At 51.3% G+C, this 20,577-nt stretch overlaps 1 protein-coding gene across 6 annotated transcripts; it reads left to right on the forward strand.

The window, feature by feature from the left end:
- The first annotated feature begins 31 nt into the window (after positions 1 to 31).
- On the forward strand, positions 32 to 20,351 carry UBTF (upstream binding transcription factor). Of its 6 annotated transcripts, XM_074261129.1 has the most exons (22): positions 32 to 257; positions 1,004 to 1,289; positions 4,303 to 4,425; positions 6,851 to 7,026; positions 7,375 to 7,458; positions 7,561 to 7,716; positions 10,260 to 10,324; positions 10,564 to 10,684; positions 11,052 to 11,162; positions 11,644 to 11,777; positions 11,940 to 12,081; positions 13,044 to 13,085; positions 14,022 to 14,135; positions 14,321 to 14,476; positions 15,413 to 15,568; positions 15,739 to 15,849; positions 16,199 to 16,287; positions 16,426 to 16,615; positions 18,480 to 18,527; positions 18,654 to 18,722; positions 18,814 to 18,957; positions 19,430 to 20,351. In XM_074261129.1, the coding sequence occupies exons 3-22, from the start codon at positions 4,368 to 4,370 to the stop codon at positions 19,553 to 19,555; spliced, it is 2,292 nt and encodes a 763-aa protein (XP_074117230.1). In that variant the 5' UTR covers positions 32 to 257; positions 1,004 to 1,289; positions 4,303 to 4,367; the 3' UTR covers positions 19,556 to 20,351. The 6 variants fall into 6 exon arrangements, with proteins under 6 accessions (XP_074117230.1, XP_074117233.1, XP_074117228.1 ...); XM_074261127.1 differs by lacking the exons at positions 32 to 257; positions 1,004 to 1,289 and adding an exon at positions 1,518 to 1,732; XM_074261131.1 differs by lacking the exons at positions 32 to 257; positions 1,004 to 1,289 and adding an exon at positions 1,531 to 1,732 and having other exon boundaries at positions 4,230 to 4,425.
- The last annotated feature ends 226 nt before the right edge of the window (positions 20,352 to 20,577 follow it).

The following is a 20,577-nucleotide window of genomic DNA, read 5'->3' on the forward strand; positions in this document are numbered from 1 at the left end:
CCCCTGACGCAGGCCTAACAGGAAGGAGGCCGCAGAGGAGTCGAGGGGGATCCCGAGCAGCCTCTGCAGGCGGAGGCTGGGGCTGCCGGGGTCCCTCCTGCGCCTCCCATCGCTGGGCGGTGGTGGTCGCTGGGGGGTAAGGGGAGAGACTGCTCCAGTCGCCCGTTTTCTCTGGGATGACCCAAGCCTTTTTGACAAGCAAACTGATCTCGTGGTGGGGATTGGCTAGCCGGGCCGTGACGCCCATAACAACAAAGGTGGAGTTGGAAGAAATTAGATTAAAGGGGAGAAAAAAAATTAAAGGGGGATTTCGCTGGGGCGAAAAGGAGACAGACTGAGATGAGGAGAGAAGGCAGATCCAACTCCCCGTCTCCACCCTCTCCCCCAAGCCCTTTTCCCGGAGCTCCGCCTTGCTCCTAGCTCTCCCTTCTCCCTCGAGTTTGGGCTCCCCCCCCCCCCCCCCCCCGTTTAAGAGTGGGAGGTAGAGGGAGTTTTCTCGCCGGTTGGTGTCAAGCCTCCCTCTTTAGCATCATCGCCCACCCTAGGGGAGAACTTTTGGAGAAAATCACGCGTATTACAAATTCTCCGAAGGGTCAAAAAAAAAAAAAAAACAAACAAACAAACCGAGAAGGCCTTAAAGGAACAGAGATAGAACGGGGGGGGGGGCTTTTTTTGTTTTTCTGGAAAATAAGAAGAGGGATTTGACATATCATACCCCCCCCCCCCTTTCTCTTACTCCTCCTCTTCTTTTGGCTTCAGTGTTGCAAAAGCAAAGAGCAATAAAAAAAAAAAAAAAAAAAAAAAAAAAAAAAACCGCGCACACAGACACAGAGACACACACCACCCCAGTCGCGAGAAGGGAGAGTTGAAAAGAAGCAAGAGGGAGAGAAGAGAAAAGAAGAGAGGGAGGGGTGTTGTGAAGGGAAAAGAGAAGCAGGTTCCCTAATAAATCCACCTCCGTCTCTCTCTCTCTCTTCCCCCCACCCCCTCCCTTCTTCTCCAGCCCAGGGTAGGGAAGAGAGGAGCCGGAGAGAGCAGATGGAGGAGTGGAGTCCGCTGTAGGGCTGTGGAGCTTGGCTGGAGGATGGAGGAGCCGCCAAGCGCCCGGCTGATTGGAAGAAAAAAGCAGAGCGATGGAGGCGGGGGTAGGAGGACGATTTCTCTGCGGGGACTGGCGGCGGAGTCCACGCCCGGGTCGGGCGCTGCAGAGCTTGGCTAGCTTTCAACCAACGCTCCCCGGCACCAGCCCCACTCGCCCCCCACCCCCGGCCCTCCCGGCGGTTCCGCAGGTGAGTGCAAGAAGGAAGGGGAAAAGCCAAAAAGATGGGGGAAAAGTGTGTTTTTTTTCTTTTTCCAACCCCCCAGCGGGAGGGGAGGGGTCGGTGGGGGGAGATTGAGGGAGCTCGGCCGAAGAGGAGGGGGAAAGGAGAGGCCGGGGAAGGCCTGGGAGGCGGCGGCGGCGGGGCTGGGGCACTGACAGGGCGAGCGCTCGGAGCGCTGCTGCGCTGCGCCGGGGCGGGCGGACGGAGCGGGGCGGGCGGAGCGCCGCGCGTGTGGCTCGCCATTAGCCGTCCCTCCGCTTCGCCATCGCGGGCTTTGTCTGGCGACTCGCTCCCCTGGCGTCGGCTGCAGTGGGAGCTGCGGATCGGCTCTACGACCCGCTCCCTCGCCCAGCTAGCGCTCCCCGGATTCCCCCCGGCCCGCGCACCCACACCTAGACACACCGAGCCGGGTAAGGAAGCCCCTGCGTCGCCGTATTTTAGGGTAATGGGGGAGCCGAGAGGAGCTGCGGGAGGCGGACCTCCATGCGCTCGGGGAAGGCCCGAGCGAGCCACGCCAAGCTGGATTTAGCCTGCTCCTTGGAGGCGCCACTTCACCCGATTCCCGCGGCGTTTCCGGGGTGTAGAGAAAAATGAAAATTTTATTTGGGGGGGGACAAAATTTGCTACAATTTTTTAAGCAAGATTTTCTGTGTTTTGGGGAGATGGAGAACGAAGCCCAGCGAGAAAGGGGAGATGCGGTAGCCGCTGCTCTGCAGCCAGCCTGTCCCCCGGCCCCGCAGCGCGGATTTGGGGGTGAAGGTAGTGATAGTGAAGAGCTAGCCAGCGGAGGGAGAGATTATTCCCCGGAGGGGAGAGAAAGAATATCAGTTTCTGTGCTGAGCTCCACAGAAAGAAGATACAAGATTATGGAGGGGATTCCTTTGCTCCTTTCTCAAGGTCTAGAGGACCCACGGTGTCCCCTCTCCAGAGCACGGGCCTTGCGCCCTCCAGCTTTGGCCGAGGCTGCTAGTTCTCCTACGGGTCTGGGGAGGTCGCTCTCGCCGCCAGTTCACTCCTTCTCCCCGGCCCCGATCTCAGCCGCCATCCGGGCGGCTGCGTGTCTCTTTCCCTCGGCCCCCCCCTAGCCGCCACCAGCTACCGCTGCTGCCGCCATCTCCCCCCCCTTCCTTCCCTCCGCCTCGGCCGCCCGGGTCCCCCCCAGCTCCCCGCCCCTCCTCCCAGCTGCCCCCCGTGGAGCCCGCCCGGGCTGGGCTGTGGGAGGGAGAGGAGCCTTCGGGGCGGGCGGGCGCTCGCTCCCCGGGGGTCGGTGTGCGCTCTACGGGGAAGGACGCGCTCGCTGCCCCGCTTCTCCCGCCCCCCCTCCCCGCTCCTCCTCCTCCCTTCTCCCTCCTCCTTCCCGCTTCGGCGGCGGAGGCTGCAGCGGCGACGGGGGGTGTGCTAGCAGAACCCGGGGCCGGCCGGCGGGCGGGCGGGCTGCCTGCAGGCGGAGGGCGCTGTGCTTTGTGCTTTTCGCCGCGAGGAGCAGCAGCAGCAGCCGCCGCCGCCGCCGCAGCCACAGCCGCCGCCGCCGCCCCAGCAGCAGCAGCAGCAGCAGCCGCCGCCTCAGCAGCCGCCGCCCCAGCCGCGCTCGGAGGAGGAGGAGGAGCTGCCGCGGGAGGGAGCTGCGGCTGTGCCCGGCAGAGCGGGGGAGGAGGGAGCCGCGGGAGCGGGGCGTCCGGACGCGGAGCTGCGCCCGGTAATCAGGGCCGGGGCTGGGAAAGAAGAGCGAGAGCTTTGCGCCGGGGGAAGGCGATCGAGCAACGTGGAGGGAGGGGACCGAGGGCCGAGCTCGAGGGAGACGACACCCCGAGAGCGCGGAAGGGGAGAAAGGGCCGGAGAACGTGGGCTGGGGCCGAGGAAGCTGGAGCAAGAGGACGAGGACGGAGGCCGCGCGAGGGGGCCCGAGCCCCCGGGAGAAATCCTGCCCCGGGGGAAGCTGGAGGAGGAGGAGGCTGGGGGGGAGAGAACGCGGGGCAGACGGAGGAGGACGCGCGGGGCAGCCAGGCGCGGGGAGGCCCAGGCCGAGCCTGGCCGCGGGGCGGGGGAGCCCGCGTTCCTCCCGGGGCGGGAGCCGCAGTTCTCCCGGATCGCCGGAGGGGGCGGCGGGGACGGCGAGTCCTGTACGCCCCCGCCTGCCCGCCCGCCCGCCTCCCCGCCTGGCTGCCTCCCTCCCTCTCGGCCTTGGCTCGGCTCCCCGGGGGCCGGGGCCGGGGCGGGGGCGCCGCCCGGACTGGGCCGCGGGGCCCGGGGGACGAGGAGGTGCTGACTCCGGCCGCTGGGGCCGCGGCTGCTGCTGAGCCCGGCTCCGGATCGGGGGGCGGCGGGGTCCCCCGGGGCTGGGGGCAGGGGGAGCTCCAGCTGCTCGGCCCGGGGCGGACTGGCCCGGGCTGGAGGCTCGGGGAAGGGGGGGAGGGCGGTAGGAATCCGGATCCGGGTCCCCGGGGGCGGTGCGGCCGCGGCGCTCCGGGGCTGGCGGTGCCTGCGCAGCGTCCGGGTCCCCGCCGGGCTGCGGAGGCGGGGGGAGCAGGGAATGGAGGGGGGGGGGCGGAGGAGGAGGAGACTGGCGCGCGCGCGCCCTTGTTCCCGCGGCGGCGCGCGCCCTTTACCCGCCCTTCTCCTCCCCCCCTCCCCTCCTCCCCTCTGGCCACCCCCCTCCCCCTGCGCGTGGAGAGAGTTTTGTTTTTTTCTTTGGGGTGGAGCTCGCTGCACCCTGGAGTCCTGAGCAACCACACACGTGGGGGCCTGGGAGTACTCCTGCAAGCCTGCCCACCTCCCTTAGGCTGAGCCCCGCTGCAGGGAGAGAAAGGGGAGGGGGGGAAGAGTAGGGAGGGGTGACAGAAGGGGGGGGAAATCTCTGCCAGTCCAGAGAGTGGGTGGGAAGTGTGAAGACTGCCCCCTTTCTTTTAGGGGGAGAAGTTGAAGGGGAACCTCCTGCTGCTCCCAACCTGGCTGAATTGGGGAATGGGTCTGCTCTCTCCAGGGTGAAACGCCTTTCACTCCCGGGCTGGCTCAACAGGACAGAAGTGGAAGCTGGACAGCTGGACAATGAACGGAGAAGCTGACTGCCCCACCGACCTGGAGATGGCCGTACCCAAAGGCCAAGGTGGGAGAACTCTTATCCTCACCCCCACCCAGTGCTTAAAAAGCCTCCTTTCTGTGGGGGTCTAAAGCTTTCCCTTCCCTAGCCTCAGTCCTCCCCAACACCATTTAGTCTCATTTAAGATGAGAAGTCTGTAAGCCTAGAGATATGACATTCTCTTCACTTCTTCCAACATATTCTGTGCTTTGCTTTCAGAACTACCTGCTACTTGTACTTTGAGCAAATCATTCTTTTGGGGATGGGGACCTTGAAGGAGCTCCCATAAAGCCCGAAGAATAAGACTCTGGAAGCTCCTTGAGGGCAAACAACCAGTTTCGTTTATTTTTGTATCCCTCAAAATGATCTGCACACAGCAGGTGCCCAATAAATGATTAATACATTACAAATCTCTAAACACCCTTAAAGTGCTGCTTCTTTCTGCTTCTACAAAGACTGGGCAGATCTAAGTTATTTGTCCTCCATTTTCAGGAAATGTCCCCTGCTCTCCTCATATAAAAAAATAATCCCTTTTCCCATCCTGATCTTTGGAAATAAGAATTTGCTTAAGTATTTAACATTCAGAAAACAAAATCCCTCATTTCTCTTGCGCTCCATCCCACCATGGAGGTAGATGTAAAATTCATTTAATGTGAGACCTTAAAGAATTTACATCTCACTTTGATTTTGGAGGAGCAAGGGTATGTAGAAGAAGCTTGGGGTTTGGGGTTTTTGAGGCAGGGGGAGATGAACAAAGCTTCCATTTTATTAATATCATTTTCTGGGGGTGGCTTCATTATGGTTACTTTACTCCTTAATCTGTATTCAACTACAGAGTTGAAACTCACTTTTCACTCTTGCAATACTAAAAAAAATCCAGCTTGGTCAGGGGGAAGGAGGTAGGGGAGAAGAGGATAGAGATTGGATCATCTGGCATTGCCTGAGAGGATTATGGTTCTCTGTGACCTGTGCTAGAAAGGACCTCTGTCTGTTGCAGGTTACTTAATGGATAAAAATGAAAATGAATAAACCACTTTGAATTGGGTCCCTGGGACAGCTGCTTAACAACTCCCTTCTTCCTCACCATCCCTAAACAGATACAAATACAATGCAGAAAACGAAACCCAGATGCCTGCTTTGGATCTGGACTTGGATTTGTTTGGAACAGCTGTTTCAAATCCCCATCTTTGGTTTCTTAAGAGAACTGAGCCAATTCTTTTCCAAGGCACCTCCCTCCCCCCATACTGGCCCTTTCTGCTTGGGACTATTGCTTTTTCAGATTTCTGTCAGTCTACCTCCCTGTCCAACCAAGGGGTAGTTCTTCTCTTTTTCCGCTTTAGACCAATTTCAATTTTGTTTTTCTTACCTCTATAGAAATTCTCCTTTCTTCTGGGATATGGGACATTAAAGATGTCCCTTCTTTTACCCTCTGGTTTTAAGTGATAAACATCTGTGTGAGTTTCTCAGAGTCTGTCCCACATCCACAGCCAGGGTGTAAAGCCTCAGCTACAACTTGGCAGCTGTTACCATGCATTGCCTCCCCCGCTTCCTCCCCTCAGAGAAGCCAGCTGAACTTCGTGGGCTGTGCAGTGGGCCTTACATCCGGCCCCATTGGGAAGGGCATCCTCTATGTTCCTGCAAGCTTTTGCTCCTCCCTTTTCTATTTGAACAATATGGTAGAAAATATTCTTTTTTTCCCTCCATTTCTTCTTTCCTCCTCCTCAAAAGGACTCCACATCATAAGCTTGCCTCCTTTTGTTGCTGCTCCTACTTAGTCTAAACTAAAGTTCTGTCCATTAATCTGATGTTCTGTTCTTTTCCATATGGTTTCAGTATCTTTTTTGATATTGACTATTAGAGGAAAAGCATCTAGGATTAATTTCCAAGTAAAGGCAACAAGACTGAGTTCAAATTTCAGTTCTGCTACTTGTTACTATGTGACCATAGACAATTCACTTCATCTCTGAGTTTGTTCATCCATAAAATAAGAGGACTGGAAAAGGTTATATCTAAAGTCCCTTTCCAATCTATAATCATATCAGAACACTGCTGATGCACTAAAGGAAACAGGTGTTATTATGGCTGTTTCAGTCAGGTCCTTGGTCAGTTGGATGCTACCTTCCCATCTCTGAGGTGGTAGGTGACAGGAATTAAAGGGTTCCTAAGGATGATAAATTGGAGGTAGCCTCAGTTCTCCTCTTTTATGTGGTATGATAAATTTTCTGCCTTGAATTCCTGATGGAGACAAGTTGGATCCTAAAGGAGTTTGGAGGTCAATGCAATCCAGCAAAGAAATATTTATGAAAACACCTACCATATGCCAAGTATATCCAGTAAAGCAACAAGAATACAAAGACAAAACTGAAATGGCTTCTGATCTCAGAGAGCTTATATTCTACTGGGTTGGAAACCTTTTATGATAATGACATCCACTTGCCTCCCTTCCCAACAGACCGCTGGTCCCAGGAAGATATGCTGACCTTGTTGGAATGCATGAAGAACAATCTGCCTTCTAATGACAGCTCCAAGTTCAAAACCACAGAATCCCACATGGACTGGGAAAAAGTTGCCTTTAAGGATTTTTCTGGGGATATGTGCAAACTTAAATGGGTTGAGATCTCCAATGAGGTAACCATCTCTTTTGAACCCATATTTGCTCTAGTCTCCCAAGACAGGCTACCATAATTTGTTCCATGTGGGTGTTCTTATATACCTATTAGTGTGCGTGTGGTTGTCTTTGCAAAACTTGTCTTTACCCTAGTAACTGCATAGAGATCTGTCTCTATAGATGTGGCCATCTTTTCCATGCACACACGCCCCTCCCCAACTCTTTCTTGCTGATATATGTGTCTGTTACCTAGCTTGGGGCTTTGCTTTTTACCCTGGTAACATGGTTATTATCTAAGAAAATGAGGTCTGGCTGAGCAGTAATCTCAGCCTCTGACATCCCCAATATCATTTTTTGTCCTCCTCAAGGTAAGGAAATTCCGAACACTGACAGAACTTATTCTAGATGCACAGGAGCATGTCAAGAATCCCTACAAAGGCAAAAAACTCAAGGTGGGTCTCTTTGAGACTTGATGAGGACAGAGGGAAAATGAGTATGGGGTAAAGGGAGGAGAATGCTAAGCCTGGCTATCACTTTGACCTCTCTCCTTCCAGAAACATCCGGACTTTCCCAAGAAGCCTCTGACCCCTTATTTCCGATTTTTTATGGAGAAGCGGGCTAAGTATGCAAAACTTCACCCAGAAATGAGCAACCTGGATCTGACGAAGATCTTATCTAAGAAGTATAAGGAGCTTCCTGAGAAGAAGAAGGTGGGAGGAGGGAGGCTTGGTTCTGCTTGGCCTATGTTACACTGGGCTCACACACACACACACACACACACACACACACACACACACACACACACACTGGATAGATGCTTAGGACTGGGACTAGGTATACCCATTCCCTCACCAGCTCCATATGTCACACAGATTCACTATGTCATACACAAGGCCACATGTTCCCTAAGGAAGGCATGGCACAGGTATGTGCATGTCTAGACAGACATACATTTCATCCAGAAACACTTATTTTTGTACACATGATCCCCCACATACGTACATCTCCACATGTGGCAGCCTTTGGCTTTGACATACACTGTGTCAGAAAGAATCCATGTTACAGTCAGACATGATCTCTTGTTGACATAGACATGGATAAAGGCATGTTCTCTTAAAGATAGACTGATAGTGCGCTGGAGGAGGGGCACCCACTCATGGATTAAGATGGAAGTTTCAGGAAGACTAGTGGGCAGGAAGCTGAATGTGAGCTGGGACTGACCAAGCCACACAGAGAGAAATGGGGACGTTGATCGACAACTTTTATTATAGAGACTTCCACCAATCATCTATAAAGATAGGTAGAAAAAACACAAAATATAACCCTATGGTCAAGGGTAGAGATTAAGGAAGAGATTGGGAGAGGGGAAGGAGGAGGTGGGCACAAATGGCTAGAATTTAGGACAGATAGGACAGAGGTAGAAGAAGGAAACAGAAGTGGGAATCAAAGAGGAAAAGGGAAAAGAGAAGAGACCCGGACAAAGAAAAATAGCTGCAGGAAGAGAATAGGAAATAAGGACAAGTTAATTATAGGGAAGAGCCAAACTATGAGGAACTTAATTTGTAATCCCAAAATAGTTGTAAATGTATTTCAAAGTCAAATGGGAAGCCTGTCATTGCTTCCTGTTATGGTTTGGCCAAAAGAATATGTGTGTGCTTATGCATATATGCTTGTGTATATGCATTATTGCACATGTATACATAGGGAGGGGCAGAGAGACAGGCAGACAATGTCAGGAAGTAGTGTGGTCTCATGGAAGGAACCATAGATTTGGGAGTTGGGTCATTTGGGTTTTTGCACAAGCTTGGTTTATATCAGTAATTCTCTTAGGCTGCTTCAGTTTTATTTGCCTATGAAATGAGGGCTCTACCTCATATGAATTTCTAGTGTAGTCATTCTATGTTCACTAAGGGATAGGAATTAAAATAATTCTGGAGAAAAGATGGAAACACAGAAAAGGGAGGGAATTTAGGAAGCAGCCCAGACTAAAAGGAGGAAAAAAGATAGTGGGAAGAATAAAATGGAAGGTTTGATACAAGTGGAAAAAAAGGGATAGAAATGTTAGAATTATTCAGTAAGAGGAAAAATTAAGGATTAATTTTAAAAGAAATGGGATTATAAAGACATAATTTAGAAAGGGAAGAAAGTTTAAAGAAACCAATGTGAGATGGAGCATAAGCAAATCCTGAATTTGCTTCTTGCTCTCTTTGTGGCCTTGAACACATTTCTTAAATCTTATAAGATAGCATTTGGACTACATGATCTCACCAGTCCTAAATCTTATGATGTGAGAGAGGAATGAGAAAACTGTAGGAAGAAACATGATTATGAATAAGGATATGGATACAGGAAGGGGAAATATTAAAAAAGGAAGTAAGCTGGAATTGCAATACTATATATATAGACTTAACAACATTAGAAAGGTAAATTGGAGAAAGAATAGAAGCACCCCAATGTGTGATTCTGAAGGCCAAAAAATAAGTTTGCTCAATTATTGTATATTAACAGTGCATAATGGAAAATTTTTACCCTTATGGATTTAAAATACCCTTTTTTCAGCCATCTTTTCAGGAACAGCTCAGTGCTGTGAAGTGAAGTTTACAAGATCCTTTTAAACTCTCTCATCTGAGGCTTTTAGTGGTCTTGTGGAAATTGGTAGTTGAGGCTGCAAAAAAAATGTCATTTGGCCAATGTCACAGTGCCCCAGATAAACTACAATCAAGAAACATTGCAGGATATTCAGATTCAATGTTCTTTTTTCACTGTCCTAGTGCCTGAAACTTTCCCATCAGCCCCACCAGGAAATCTGACAGTGAAGCAAGTAAAAAGTGGGCGATGGAAAAAGATGATAGGATTATTGTCCTAGAGCCTGAAAATACCTTAAGAGGCTGTCTTATCTGAACTGTTCATTGTACAGCTGGGGAAACAGGTTAATTGCTTCCCCAAAGTCACACAGGTGCTGAGATTTGGAGCCAGTGCTCAGATGCAAGGGGGGGATGGAAAAGTTGACATGATAACTGAGGGTGACTTGACTGTTCTGCCCTGGTACTCCTTGAGTACCTCTTCTACCTCTGCCCTTGCTGTTAAAGGCAGGCAGATCAACCATCCCTCTCAGACTAGCCAAACTGCCTGCCATCCCTAACTCGGTCTCCTAGCTTTCATCCATCTCCTATGGGACCAATTTCTGGGACTTGCTGTGGTGTGAGAAAAGGCAGACTTTGCCTGCTGGGTAACTCCTCCTCCCCTTCCCCAGATGAAGTACATTCAAGACTTCCAGAGAGAGAAGCAGGAGTTTGAACGAAACCTGGCTCGATTCAGGTAAGGGTTTGGAGAAGGGGCTTACTGGTCTCAGGAGAAGCCACACAACCTAGGACAGTGCGTTTGCTTTGTGGAAGATTGGGCTCTGATGCAGACCCTGATGGGGAGGCTTGGGGGTGGCCAGAGCCTACCGCCAAATCAGTCCTGGGCCTTGGTGGTCCTGGTAGGGATGGGGGGGATCAGAGTAGTGGGGTTGGAGTCTCTCTCTCAGCACATACTTACTGGTACCCTTTGGCTAGGGAGGATCACCCTGACCTAATCCAGAATGCCAAGAAGTCGGATGTGCCTGAGAAACCTAAAACTCCCCAGCAGCTGTGGTACACTCACGAAAAGAAGGTGTATCTGAAAGTTCGCCCTGATGTGAGTGGGCTGGGGTTTGGGAGGGTCAAGAGTAGGGAGGGTCGGAGCTGCGCCAGGAGGGGCCATGCACGGCGGTGGGGAGCAGGAAAGGAGAGCCCATGGGTAGGGGGGTGGATTGCATGGACAAGGCCGGGGGCTGGACAGTGTGCGTGTGTGAGAGTGTCTGCGCACGCTTGTTACCCTGAGAGAGGGAGAGAGGGGGGGCCTTCCTCGGACCCTCTTCTCCATCCCTTCCCTTCCAGCCCGTGGAGGACGCTGATGTGTCCTCCCGTGGCTTCCTGTCCCCACTCCTTGGGGGAGGGGGTCTCTCTGCCCCCCTCCCCCTGCCCGGGCTGCCTGTGTGTGTCTGACGGCTTTTGGTTTCCAGGCCACTACGAAGGAGGTGAAGGACTCCCTGGGGAAGCAGTGGTCTCAGCTCTCGGACAAAAAGAGGCTGAAATGGATTCATAAGGCCCTGGAGCAGCGGAAGGAGTATGAGGTCAGGCTTCCGCTGCATTCCACCACTGGGCCCCCCAGCCCCTCACCCCAGCTCTTCATGACTTGGGGCGGGGCAGGGGACCCCCAGAGGGCCCCCTCACCCCCTCTACCCTCACCCACTCTACTCCATGGCCACCTCGCTCTGTTTTTGGGAAGTTACTTCCAGGCTGAGCGAAGGGAGGCGTAAAATCCCTGGCCCAAGATAGAGGGAGGGGCCATCATGGCCCCCTTTCCTCTCCCTCATCCCACCCTTGTCCCCTCTTAAAGGCTCAGGCTAGAGCAGGGCAGGGCGCTTTTAAACCAACCCACCCCCACCCCCTTTTGCCAGGGGGTAAGGGTATGGCCAGAGAGCTGGCTGCTCCCATCCTCCCAGCTTTTCTTCTTCCCCTTTCTGCCCAGAAGTGGCTGGCCTCCCACAACCTATCCCTGCTAACCCCTTGCCCCCATTCGCCCCTCCCTCCACCCTACCCCTGACTCTGCAGGAGATCATGAGGGACTACATCCAGAAGCACCCCGAGCTCAACATCAGCGAGGAAGGCATCACCAAGTCCACCCTTACAAAGGCAGAGCGTCAGCTTAAGGACAAGTTTGACGGGCGACCAACCAAGCCACCTCCGTAAGAGATGCTCCCAGAACAGGGAAAGGGAGGGGAAGAGCAGGGAGTTGGGGGTGGTTGGTAACTCCCACGTGGCCTCCACTAGGGTGACTTCCCCCTCCCCCCAACTCTAAACAGTAGATACTTTTTGGTTAATGACCCCCACACTTACACTCTTCCTAGAAATAGTTACTCCCTCTATTGTGCTGAGCTGATGGCCAACATGAAGGACGTACCAAGCACAGAAAGAATGGTCCTTTGTAGCCAGCAGTGGAAGCTCCTTTCCCAGAAGGAGAAAGATGCCTACCACAAGAAGTGTGACCAGGTGAGTTTAGGTTTGGGGAGGAAAGGGGGGTGGGCAGAGGGAGGGAAGAGGATAGAGATCCGCTACCACATCCCTGATCCTGCTGACGTCCAACGGTTTCTACCTCTCCCCATTCTTTTCTTCAAGAGATAGATGGCTTAATTCAGTGATTCTTAACTAGGTCTAAAGACTCCTCTGTAGGGGTTGGGGAAGCATGAATTTTCATGAGAGAAAAAATCTCATCTTTTTTCCCTATTAATCTGTAGTTGAAATTTATCATTTGTTTGGATTACTTAAAAACACTCTTCTGAGGACGAATCTGTTGGCTTCATCAGATTACAAAGTAGTCTGTGACATAAAATTTTTAATTATTGTCAGTCTGGTGCATTAATTCTTAAACTTTTGGTCTCAGATTTCTTTTTTTATATTCTTTAAAAATTTTGGAGGAGTCCTTAAAGATGTAGGTTACATCTACTGATATTTATTGTATTAGAAATTAAAGCAGTATTGTTGTGAAAGTAGTTTTGAATATAAAATAGGTAGAAACCTTGAAAGTGTCTGGGGATATCTGGACCACACTTGGAGAACTGCTAGCATGGAAGTGAAATCCCACTCCCTTCTCCTTCCGCAAACTTCTCACCTGCAACAGAATCCAGAGGTTGTCTCCTTTCCCACCATTTTGCTTCAGAACAGGATTTTGAGGTTCCTTAATGGTCAGGAGCTATGTTAGGCAAGGTTTACTATGCAGTCCTGCACCATGACTACTCCTTTCCATCAAACCTCCCTCAAGACCACCCCCATTCCCCCCCAATAGGAGTGATGTTTATAGGCACTGGGAGGAAGTTTAGAAAGGGTAAGTCATTCTTAGAGGAGACAAGCCTTCCTTGACCTAATGCCAGGTTTGCCCAGTCACCTTCCCACCTCCCCCCAAAACGAGTAAAAAAGTAGGCCTCCGTGACTAACTCTCCTCCCTGCTTCCCCAGAAAAAGAAAGATTATGAGATTGAACTCCTTCGCTTTCTAGAGGTGAGTGTTGGATGTGAGCAGCCCCTGGGAGAGGAGGGATGGAGAAGCCAGAGTATCCTGGGACCTGGCTGGGGCAGGGGGGGGGGGGGGGAGGAGAGAAGGTGATTTTCTCTTAAATGTTGTGGGCTTACAAGTCAAATGGAGTTGTCACCACATCCATCAAACCGGGTCAGGCTGGAGGATTGTTATTAGCCAGGAGTAATTCAGCAGTGAGATGGCACAGTAGATATAGTGCTGGACCTAGCTGTGTGATCCCGGGCAAGTCATTTTAACTTTGCCTCAGTTTTCTCATCTATGAAATAGGGATGATACTAATAGTACTCTTCTCCCAAGATTGTAGTGAGGATCAAATGAGATAATTATGAGGTATATAGCACATACTTAATGCTTTATAAATGTTAACTATTATTATTGTTGCAGTGCTTAGCACTGTGCTTGGCACATAGTAAGTGCTTTATAAATGTCATCATCCTCATCATCATTGTTATAGCACTTAGCACTGTGCCTGGCACATAATTAGCACTATGTAAATGTTAACTCTTTTATTATAATTTATTATTGTTATACTTAACACTGCTCCTGGCATGTAGTAAGTGCTATGTAAATGTTAATTATAGCTGTTTTAGTCTCCCTTACTCTCAAGTCAGAGGACCTACCTGGGTTCAGACCCTTCCTCTGGCATGTTAATACCCTGTGTGACCTTGGAGGAACCACTTCCAATCCCTGAGCCTCAGTTTCCTCATCTGTAAAAAAAAATTAGAAGAAATGGTTTCTGAGGCACATCTGTGGATCAGTTGTCCCTATGAACCAAGGACAGAGCTTAGGTGGAAGCTTAAAGATTCCTGACTCCCCCTCCAGGGACTCAGTCAAGGAGATAGAGGCAGATGAGGAGCAAAAGAGCAGCCCCAACACCCATATCCCTTCCCACCCCCTCAGAGCCTGCCCGAGGAAGAACAGCAGCGTGTCTTGGGAGAGGAGAAGATGTTGGGCATCAATAGGAAGCGAGCCACCAGCCCTGCTTCTAAGAAACCTTCTCCAGATGGCAGCAAGGTAAGGATGGACCAAGGGGAGTGGTGCCCTGGGCTTAAGAGACCAGACACCCCTCCAACCCAAAACACCCTCAGATGCAGACTCCCTGCCGCTGGAAACCTATACAAGTCACTCAGTGCCCTCTGCTGTTCCAATGGCCTCTAAGGTCCCTACCAGGTCCCTGCTAAGGTCCCTGTCTTTGCCAGGGCGGCTCCGAGAAACCCAAGCGGCCTGTCTCTGCCATGTTCATCTTCTCTGAGGAAAAGCGACGCCAGCTGCAGGAGGAGCGGCCTGAGCTGTCAGAGAGCGAGCTGACCCGGCTCCTGGCCCGCATGTGGAATGACCTGTCCGAGAAGAAGAAGGTTGGGGGGATCATAGAGCACCTCCCCCCCCTTTTAGGGACCTTAGAAGCCATCAAGTGCAACCCCTTCATTTTACAAAGGGGAAAACAAAGAAGTTAGTAAAATCAACAGCTTCGAGCTGCTGGGAGGCAGCCCATAAAAGGGCACCTCTGGCTTCTTGAAGACTCCCAAGAGGAATGTAGCTGCTCTTCTCCCCCCATGCATACCTGCATCCATTAAGCAGCACCACCTTAAACCTAGCAGCCCTTCCTTCTAAGGCAGCTTTTTGGGCCATCTTGTTAGAGGCAGTTTGCTGGTGCAGCAGATGGAGTGCCAGGCCCAGAGTCAGGAAAGTCTGACTTCAAGTCCTGTCCCAGATGTGGACTCACTGTGTGGCCTTGCACAAAGCCCTTTACCTCTGCTGCTTAGTTTGTTCCTCTGTAAACTGGAACTAATGAGGGCACCACTTCCTGGGTTGTTGTGGAGACCGAAGGAGATGATATTCTGTGAAGTACTTATCATTCAGGACCTTATGCTTACTACTGAGCCTAGAGGAAGTCCTGTGGCCAGGTTATGTGTGCCCCTTGGACAGCTGTAGAAGGTGAGGTCAGGGGCTTGCAGATTACCCACCGGGGAGGCCAGTGCCCCCATTTTACAGAGGAAACAAGCATATGGAAGTCCAATGACTTTGTGTCCCAGTCACAGAGTTAGTGTCTCGAGGCAGAATTTGAACTTGGCCCTTTCTGACTCCTGGCACACTCCACGGCACCATTTAGAGGCCTGGACGTCAGCTCAGGCAGAGGCGGTCCCCCAGGGAAGACCTTAATGGGAGTTGCCTTGGGACAGACATCTCTCTCCCTCTGTACATGGAGGCATGATTCTGAGAAGGATGGTCGAGGGGGGGAAGGAGCCCTGGAGGTAGCCATGACCCTGATGATATTACCCTCCTTTCCCCAGGCCAAATACAAGGCCAGAGAGGCGGCCCTGAAGGCCCAGTCGGAGAGGAAGCCTGGGACCGAGCGGGAGGAGCGGGGAAAGCTGCCTGAGTCCCCCAAGACAGCCGAGGAGATTTGGCAGCAGAGTGTCATCGGGGACTATCTGGCCCGTTTCAAGGTTAGAAGGCGGGTGGACTCCAGTGGGATGGATTGAATTGCCAAGGGAGAGGGCGGGAAGTCTTCCTCCTAGAGACCAAGTGAGCAGACCTGGCTGGGAGTGCCTGTGGATCCAGGTGAAGACCCCCTCCCTCCACGTGCACCACCTAGAACCCTCTTTTTCTTGGCCAGAATGACCGGGTGAAAGCCCTAAAAGCTATGGAAGTAACTTGGAACAATATGGAAAAGAAGGAGAAACTCATGTGGATTAAAAAGGCAGCTGAGGACCAGAAGAGATATGAGGTGTGAAGGGAGGGATAGGGGCAGGGTGACTCAGGATGGTTGTTGGGGTGGAGAGTTCTGGGTTATTGAGTCATTATTTGATCCTCTCAGACTTCTGTTATTTATGTTTGACCCCATAGTGCCCTTGCTTTATTTCCCCTTCTAAGGGAGTGACTGGGGAGGGGCAGGAATTAGCACTGTACATGGCACTAGTAGATGCTTAATAAAGGTTTATAGAGTTGAATTGCACGGTGTCCTGGCATGCTGTGAATGGGCTTCAGGAGCTGCAGTGTGTCTTTGAGAGCTGGGGTGGGAAGGTGGATGGGATTTGTTTGTATACTGATTCAGATTTTTCCCCTTCCTTCTGTAGAGAGAGCTGAGTGAGATGCGGGCTCCCCCAGCAACTGCTAATTCCTCCAAGAAGATGAAGTTTCAGGGGGAGCCCAAAAAGCCTCCCATGTGAGTCATGGCCTGGACAAGGGGATGAAGTAGCTTCAACCTCCAAAAGTTGCTATAGGGGGATAGGGAGGTAGATTTCTCCAACCAAAAGCTTCCTGAGTCTGGAATCGTGACCAGGGCCTCTTGCCTTCTGCTTAGGAACGGTTACCAGAAGTTTTCCCAGGAACTGCTGTCTAATGGGGAGCTGAACCACTTGCCCCTGAAAGAGAGGATGGTGGAGATTGGCAGCCGGTGGCAGCGGATTTCCCAGGGCCAGAAGGAACATTATAAGAAACTAGCAGAAGAGCAACAAAAGCAATACAAGGTGCACTTGGACCTTTGGGTCAAGGTGAGAGCTGGGGTACAAAGGAAGGAGAGCTTGGGAGGAGGAGGGAAACCCACAAAATCAGTCATCTTCTCAGAGCACTTCTGAGTGCTCTCTTCATAATAGCAGCCACATAAAGCATAGGTAAGTGCAAGTATTATTCTCACTGATTCACAGGCAAGGAAACTCAAGCTAAAAAAATTCATTGGATTGTAGATTTAGAACCTAAATGGGCCAACTCTCCCATCACACAGATGAGTAAACTGAGCAACTGAGAGGTTGACTGCTTTGCCTGGGATCACACAGCTAAATAAATCTTAGGCAGGATTTGTACCCAGATCTTCTTGACTCCAAATCTAGAGTTCTGGATTACCTCACTCCTTGATATGGAGTCTCACAGCTGGTAATTGTCAAAACTGACATTTGAACCCCAGGTCCCCTCTTATTAGATGTTAATGTTCCTTTGGCTACCCAGTGCTGCCTAAGGAGTCCTCTGGGGGGAAATTCTGGTCCATCACACAAAGTCTTCCCTGGGTTCCAAGTCTGGGGGCTGATGGGTTTCCATCAAATGCCCCTGGACCTCAGTTCCAGCAATTTACAGGGGGAGGAGTCACTATCTGGCAATTGGTGCTCGCCCTTCCCTGTTGTCTAAGCCTTAGCTCCTTCATCCAGAAGCACTGCGTGTGCAAAGGGGCACCACAGGATTTGGGCTTGAGGCGGCTAGGGGTGCCGTAGCACACCCTCCCCCTCCTAGAGAGCCTCCCGGCTTGTGATTCTGGGCCAGTCCCCCTGGAAGATGAGCATCATCATAGCACCTCTGCCAGGCTGCTGTGAGCATCACATGAGAATATTTGTAAATAAACACCTGCAGACCTTAAAAGCCTACATAAATGCCGACTGCTTTCCTCATCATCATTGTTATCTTAGTCCAGTAGGGGAGGCAGAACATAGTAAATAGTGTAATTCGAAGACTTCCTCTGCAGAAAAGCCACATGTATGGGGGCTGCTCAGCTGTGTAATTAATCACATTCAGCTTCGCTGCCAATTATTTGGTAATTGAATAGAGCTTTAGGCTTTGCAAAGGGCCACCCTCACAGCAGCACTGTGGGGCAGACGATGCAACTCTTGCACGCTCCAGCTCTTGCATACTCATTCTACAGATGTGGATCATGAGACTTGGCTACGGTCAAGCCCTACTAATTAGTCAGCGTCCAAGGCAGGACACTGCAAGGCCTCTGGGCTCCTCCAAGCACGCTGTCCCTGTCTCTCTTCCTTGAAGGAAAGAGAAGAGGGAGAGAAATGAGGGCTGGGGAAGAGAAAAGCCACAACTCTGACAGAACCAAAGAAGCTGCACTCTCATAGAAACTGGGCCGGCTTGCTTGTAACTATGTACCAGAGCTTGTTCCACTGTAGCAGGAGGTGGAGAACGAGTGGTTAGACCCTAACAACCCAACTAGCTAAGTAGGTTAAACAATGAAAACTTTTTAAAAGAGTCAGGGTCAGGCTGCACAGTCCTCATGTAGAAGCTGTTGGTGGGGCAGCTAGGTGGCGCAGTGGATAGAGCACCAGCCCTGAAGTCAGGAGGACCCGAGTTCAAATGTGATCTCAGACATTTAACACTTCCTAGCTGTGTGACCCTGGGCAAGTCACTTAACCCCAGCCTCAGGGGAAAAAGAAGCTGCTGGTATAGGTCAAAGGAAGGAGGTGTATATTAATAGTTTCTTCCGACCAAAGCCTCACCCACACTCTTCCTCTAAATCTAAGTCTTTTTGAAGGGAGGTGGGTGGGATAAAGACTGGGGGAATCGCCCAGATTTCCACAGAGGTAGAAAAGAAATGTATCCCACCTTTGCTGCTACATCATACCTCTCTGCCTTCTCGCCCTCCAGAGTCTGTCCCCCCAGGACCGTGCTGCTTACAAAGAATACATCTCCAATGTGAGTCTGGGAGTGAGAACCTGGGATTGGTGGGAGGGGGAAGGTCTAGGCAAAGATTCCCAGAACAATGTAACTTGAAATTCAGAGTTGTTACTTCTGTTCCTCTTCCTATCCTTTGCCTTACAGAAACGCAAGAGCATGACCAAGCTTCGGGGCCCAAACCCTAAATCTAAGCCCACTATGCAGTCCAAGTCGGTGAGTGGAAAAGAGGGTAAAGTAAAAGGATTTTGAAGGAAAAGGAGCACAAAGAAGAAAACACGATCTCTGTGTGTCCTTTTTCCCCTAGGAATCAGAGGAAGATGACGATGATGATGAGGAAGAGGAAGATGATGAAGAGGATGATGATGATGATGAAAATGGGGATTCCTCAGATGAGGGGGGTGATTCTTCTGAGTCTAGCAGTGAGGATGAAAGCGAGGATGGGGATGAGGTGAGAACCCATGTGGCTAGTTGGGGGTTGCCTCTTTCAAGGCACCTTTTTTTTTTTTCTCATGAGCATTTTGTTTTTCCAATCACATGTAAAGATATCTTTCAGCATTCTTTTTTTGTAAGACTTTGTATTTCAATATTTTCTCCCTCCCTCCCTTACCTCCTCCCTTCCTAAGACTATAAACAAACCAATGTAGTTTAAATAGGTGCAAACCCTTTTCAACATTTCTGTATTTGTGATGTGAAAGAAAAATCAGACCCAAAGGGAAAAAACGAGAAACAAAAAGAAAAGGTGAAAATATTATGATTTGGTCTTAATACATGGCACTTTGTATCTTAGGGCTACTGGGCTGTTCTGTTCCTCCCTGTGTAGGCAGCAGCTAGCCAAGAAAATGGCTTGCAGGCTTCCACCACCCCCGGAGGTGGTTTGCCCTCCCCTGAGATCACTGTGCTGTTTTCTTTACCCCTTTCAGAACGACGATGATGAAGAGGATGATGATGAAGATGAGGATGAGGATGAAGACGAGGACAATGAGTCAGAGGGGAGTAGCTCCAGCTCATCCTCCTCAGGGGACTCATCTGACTCGGACTCCAACTGAGCCCTGGGGGTGGCCAGGCCTGCCTCTGTACCCCCATAGGCCTAGGAAAGCCTTTGGGGGGCTGGGGGAGGGCTCTTGTGGGCTAGGGAGGGGTTGAAGGGAGAGTCCCCTCTGTGACTCCTTTTTTTTTTCACCCCTCTAGTTCTACTCCCACCCACCCCCATTTTTTTTTTAAAGCAAAATGCATGGGGGGGTGAGGGTGGGGGGAGCCCAGGCTAGGACTCTGCAACCTTAGAGAGATATTAGCCCTGGGGGAGCCTCCAGGGGAATGACCATCAGACTGAGCCAATGTCTACCGTTCCTTCCTCCTCTACCCCACTCCCAGGATCTCTTTCACAGCCCCCACCCCCTAGTTGCCCACCCTGGACCATGGATCTCACTGCACTTACAGCTCCTAGCATGGACATTGGAATGGGGCTGGGGGGAAAGAGAGGGTGCATAGGGGTTGGAATGGGTTTTCAGGGGTGGGGAGGCTTTGAAGGGTGGAGTGTGGCTCCTCTCACTCCCCACTTTCTCCATTGGGGAGGGGGAGTTCTGAAGCTGTGTCCCCTGCTCACTCCCCTCCCCCACCTTCCCCTGTGTGACTGGTTGCCTTGACCACTGCGTTGGAACTGGGGGTATGGGGACATTTGCAGGAGATCCTTTAAGAAGATGGGGGTATTCCTGAGTCCTCCTGCCCTGGCTAACCCCCTTGCAGGAAGGCGCTCCCCCTGCCCCTCAGGGCAGCAGTCTTTTTTATATATGTGTATATAATTTTTTTTAAGCTCTGAGCTGTCAACGAGATGTTTCCTACCGATCTCCGCTACTGTCTCTGTCTGTTCTGTCGTTTGGGGGTTGGGGGGACTGGGCAAGGGTGTCATTTTTTTAAAAATTGTCTTGAGTGTGGAAGTGTGTGTGGCCTGTATATAGTGTGTGTGTGTGTGTGTGTGTGTGTGTGTGTGTGTGTGTGTGTGTGTATGGGGGGGGTGTGTGTATGGGGGTGTATGTGTGGGTGTCGTGTGTATGTGAGAGAACTGAATGAG

The sequence above is a fragment of the Sminthopsis crassicaudata genome, chromosome 4, assembly GCF_048593235.1.
Source record: "Sminthopsis crassicaudata isolate SCR6 chromosome 4, ASM4859323v1, whole genome shotgun sequence".
Taxonomy (NCBI): Eukaryota; Metazoa; Chordata; class Mammalia; order Dasyuromorphia; family Dasyuridae; genus Sminthopsis; species Sminthopsis crassicaudata.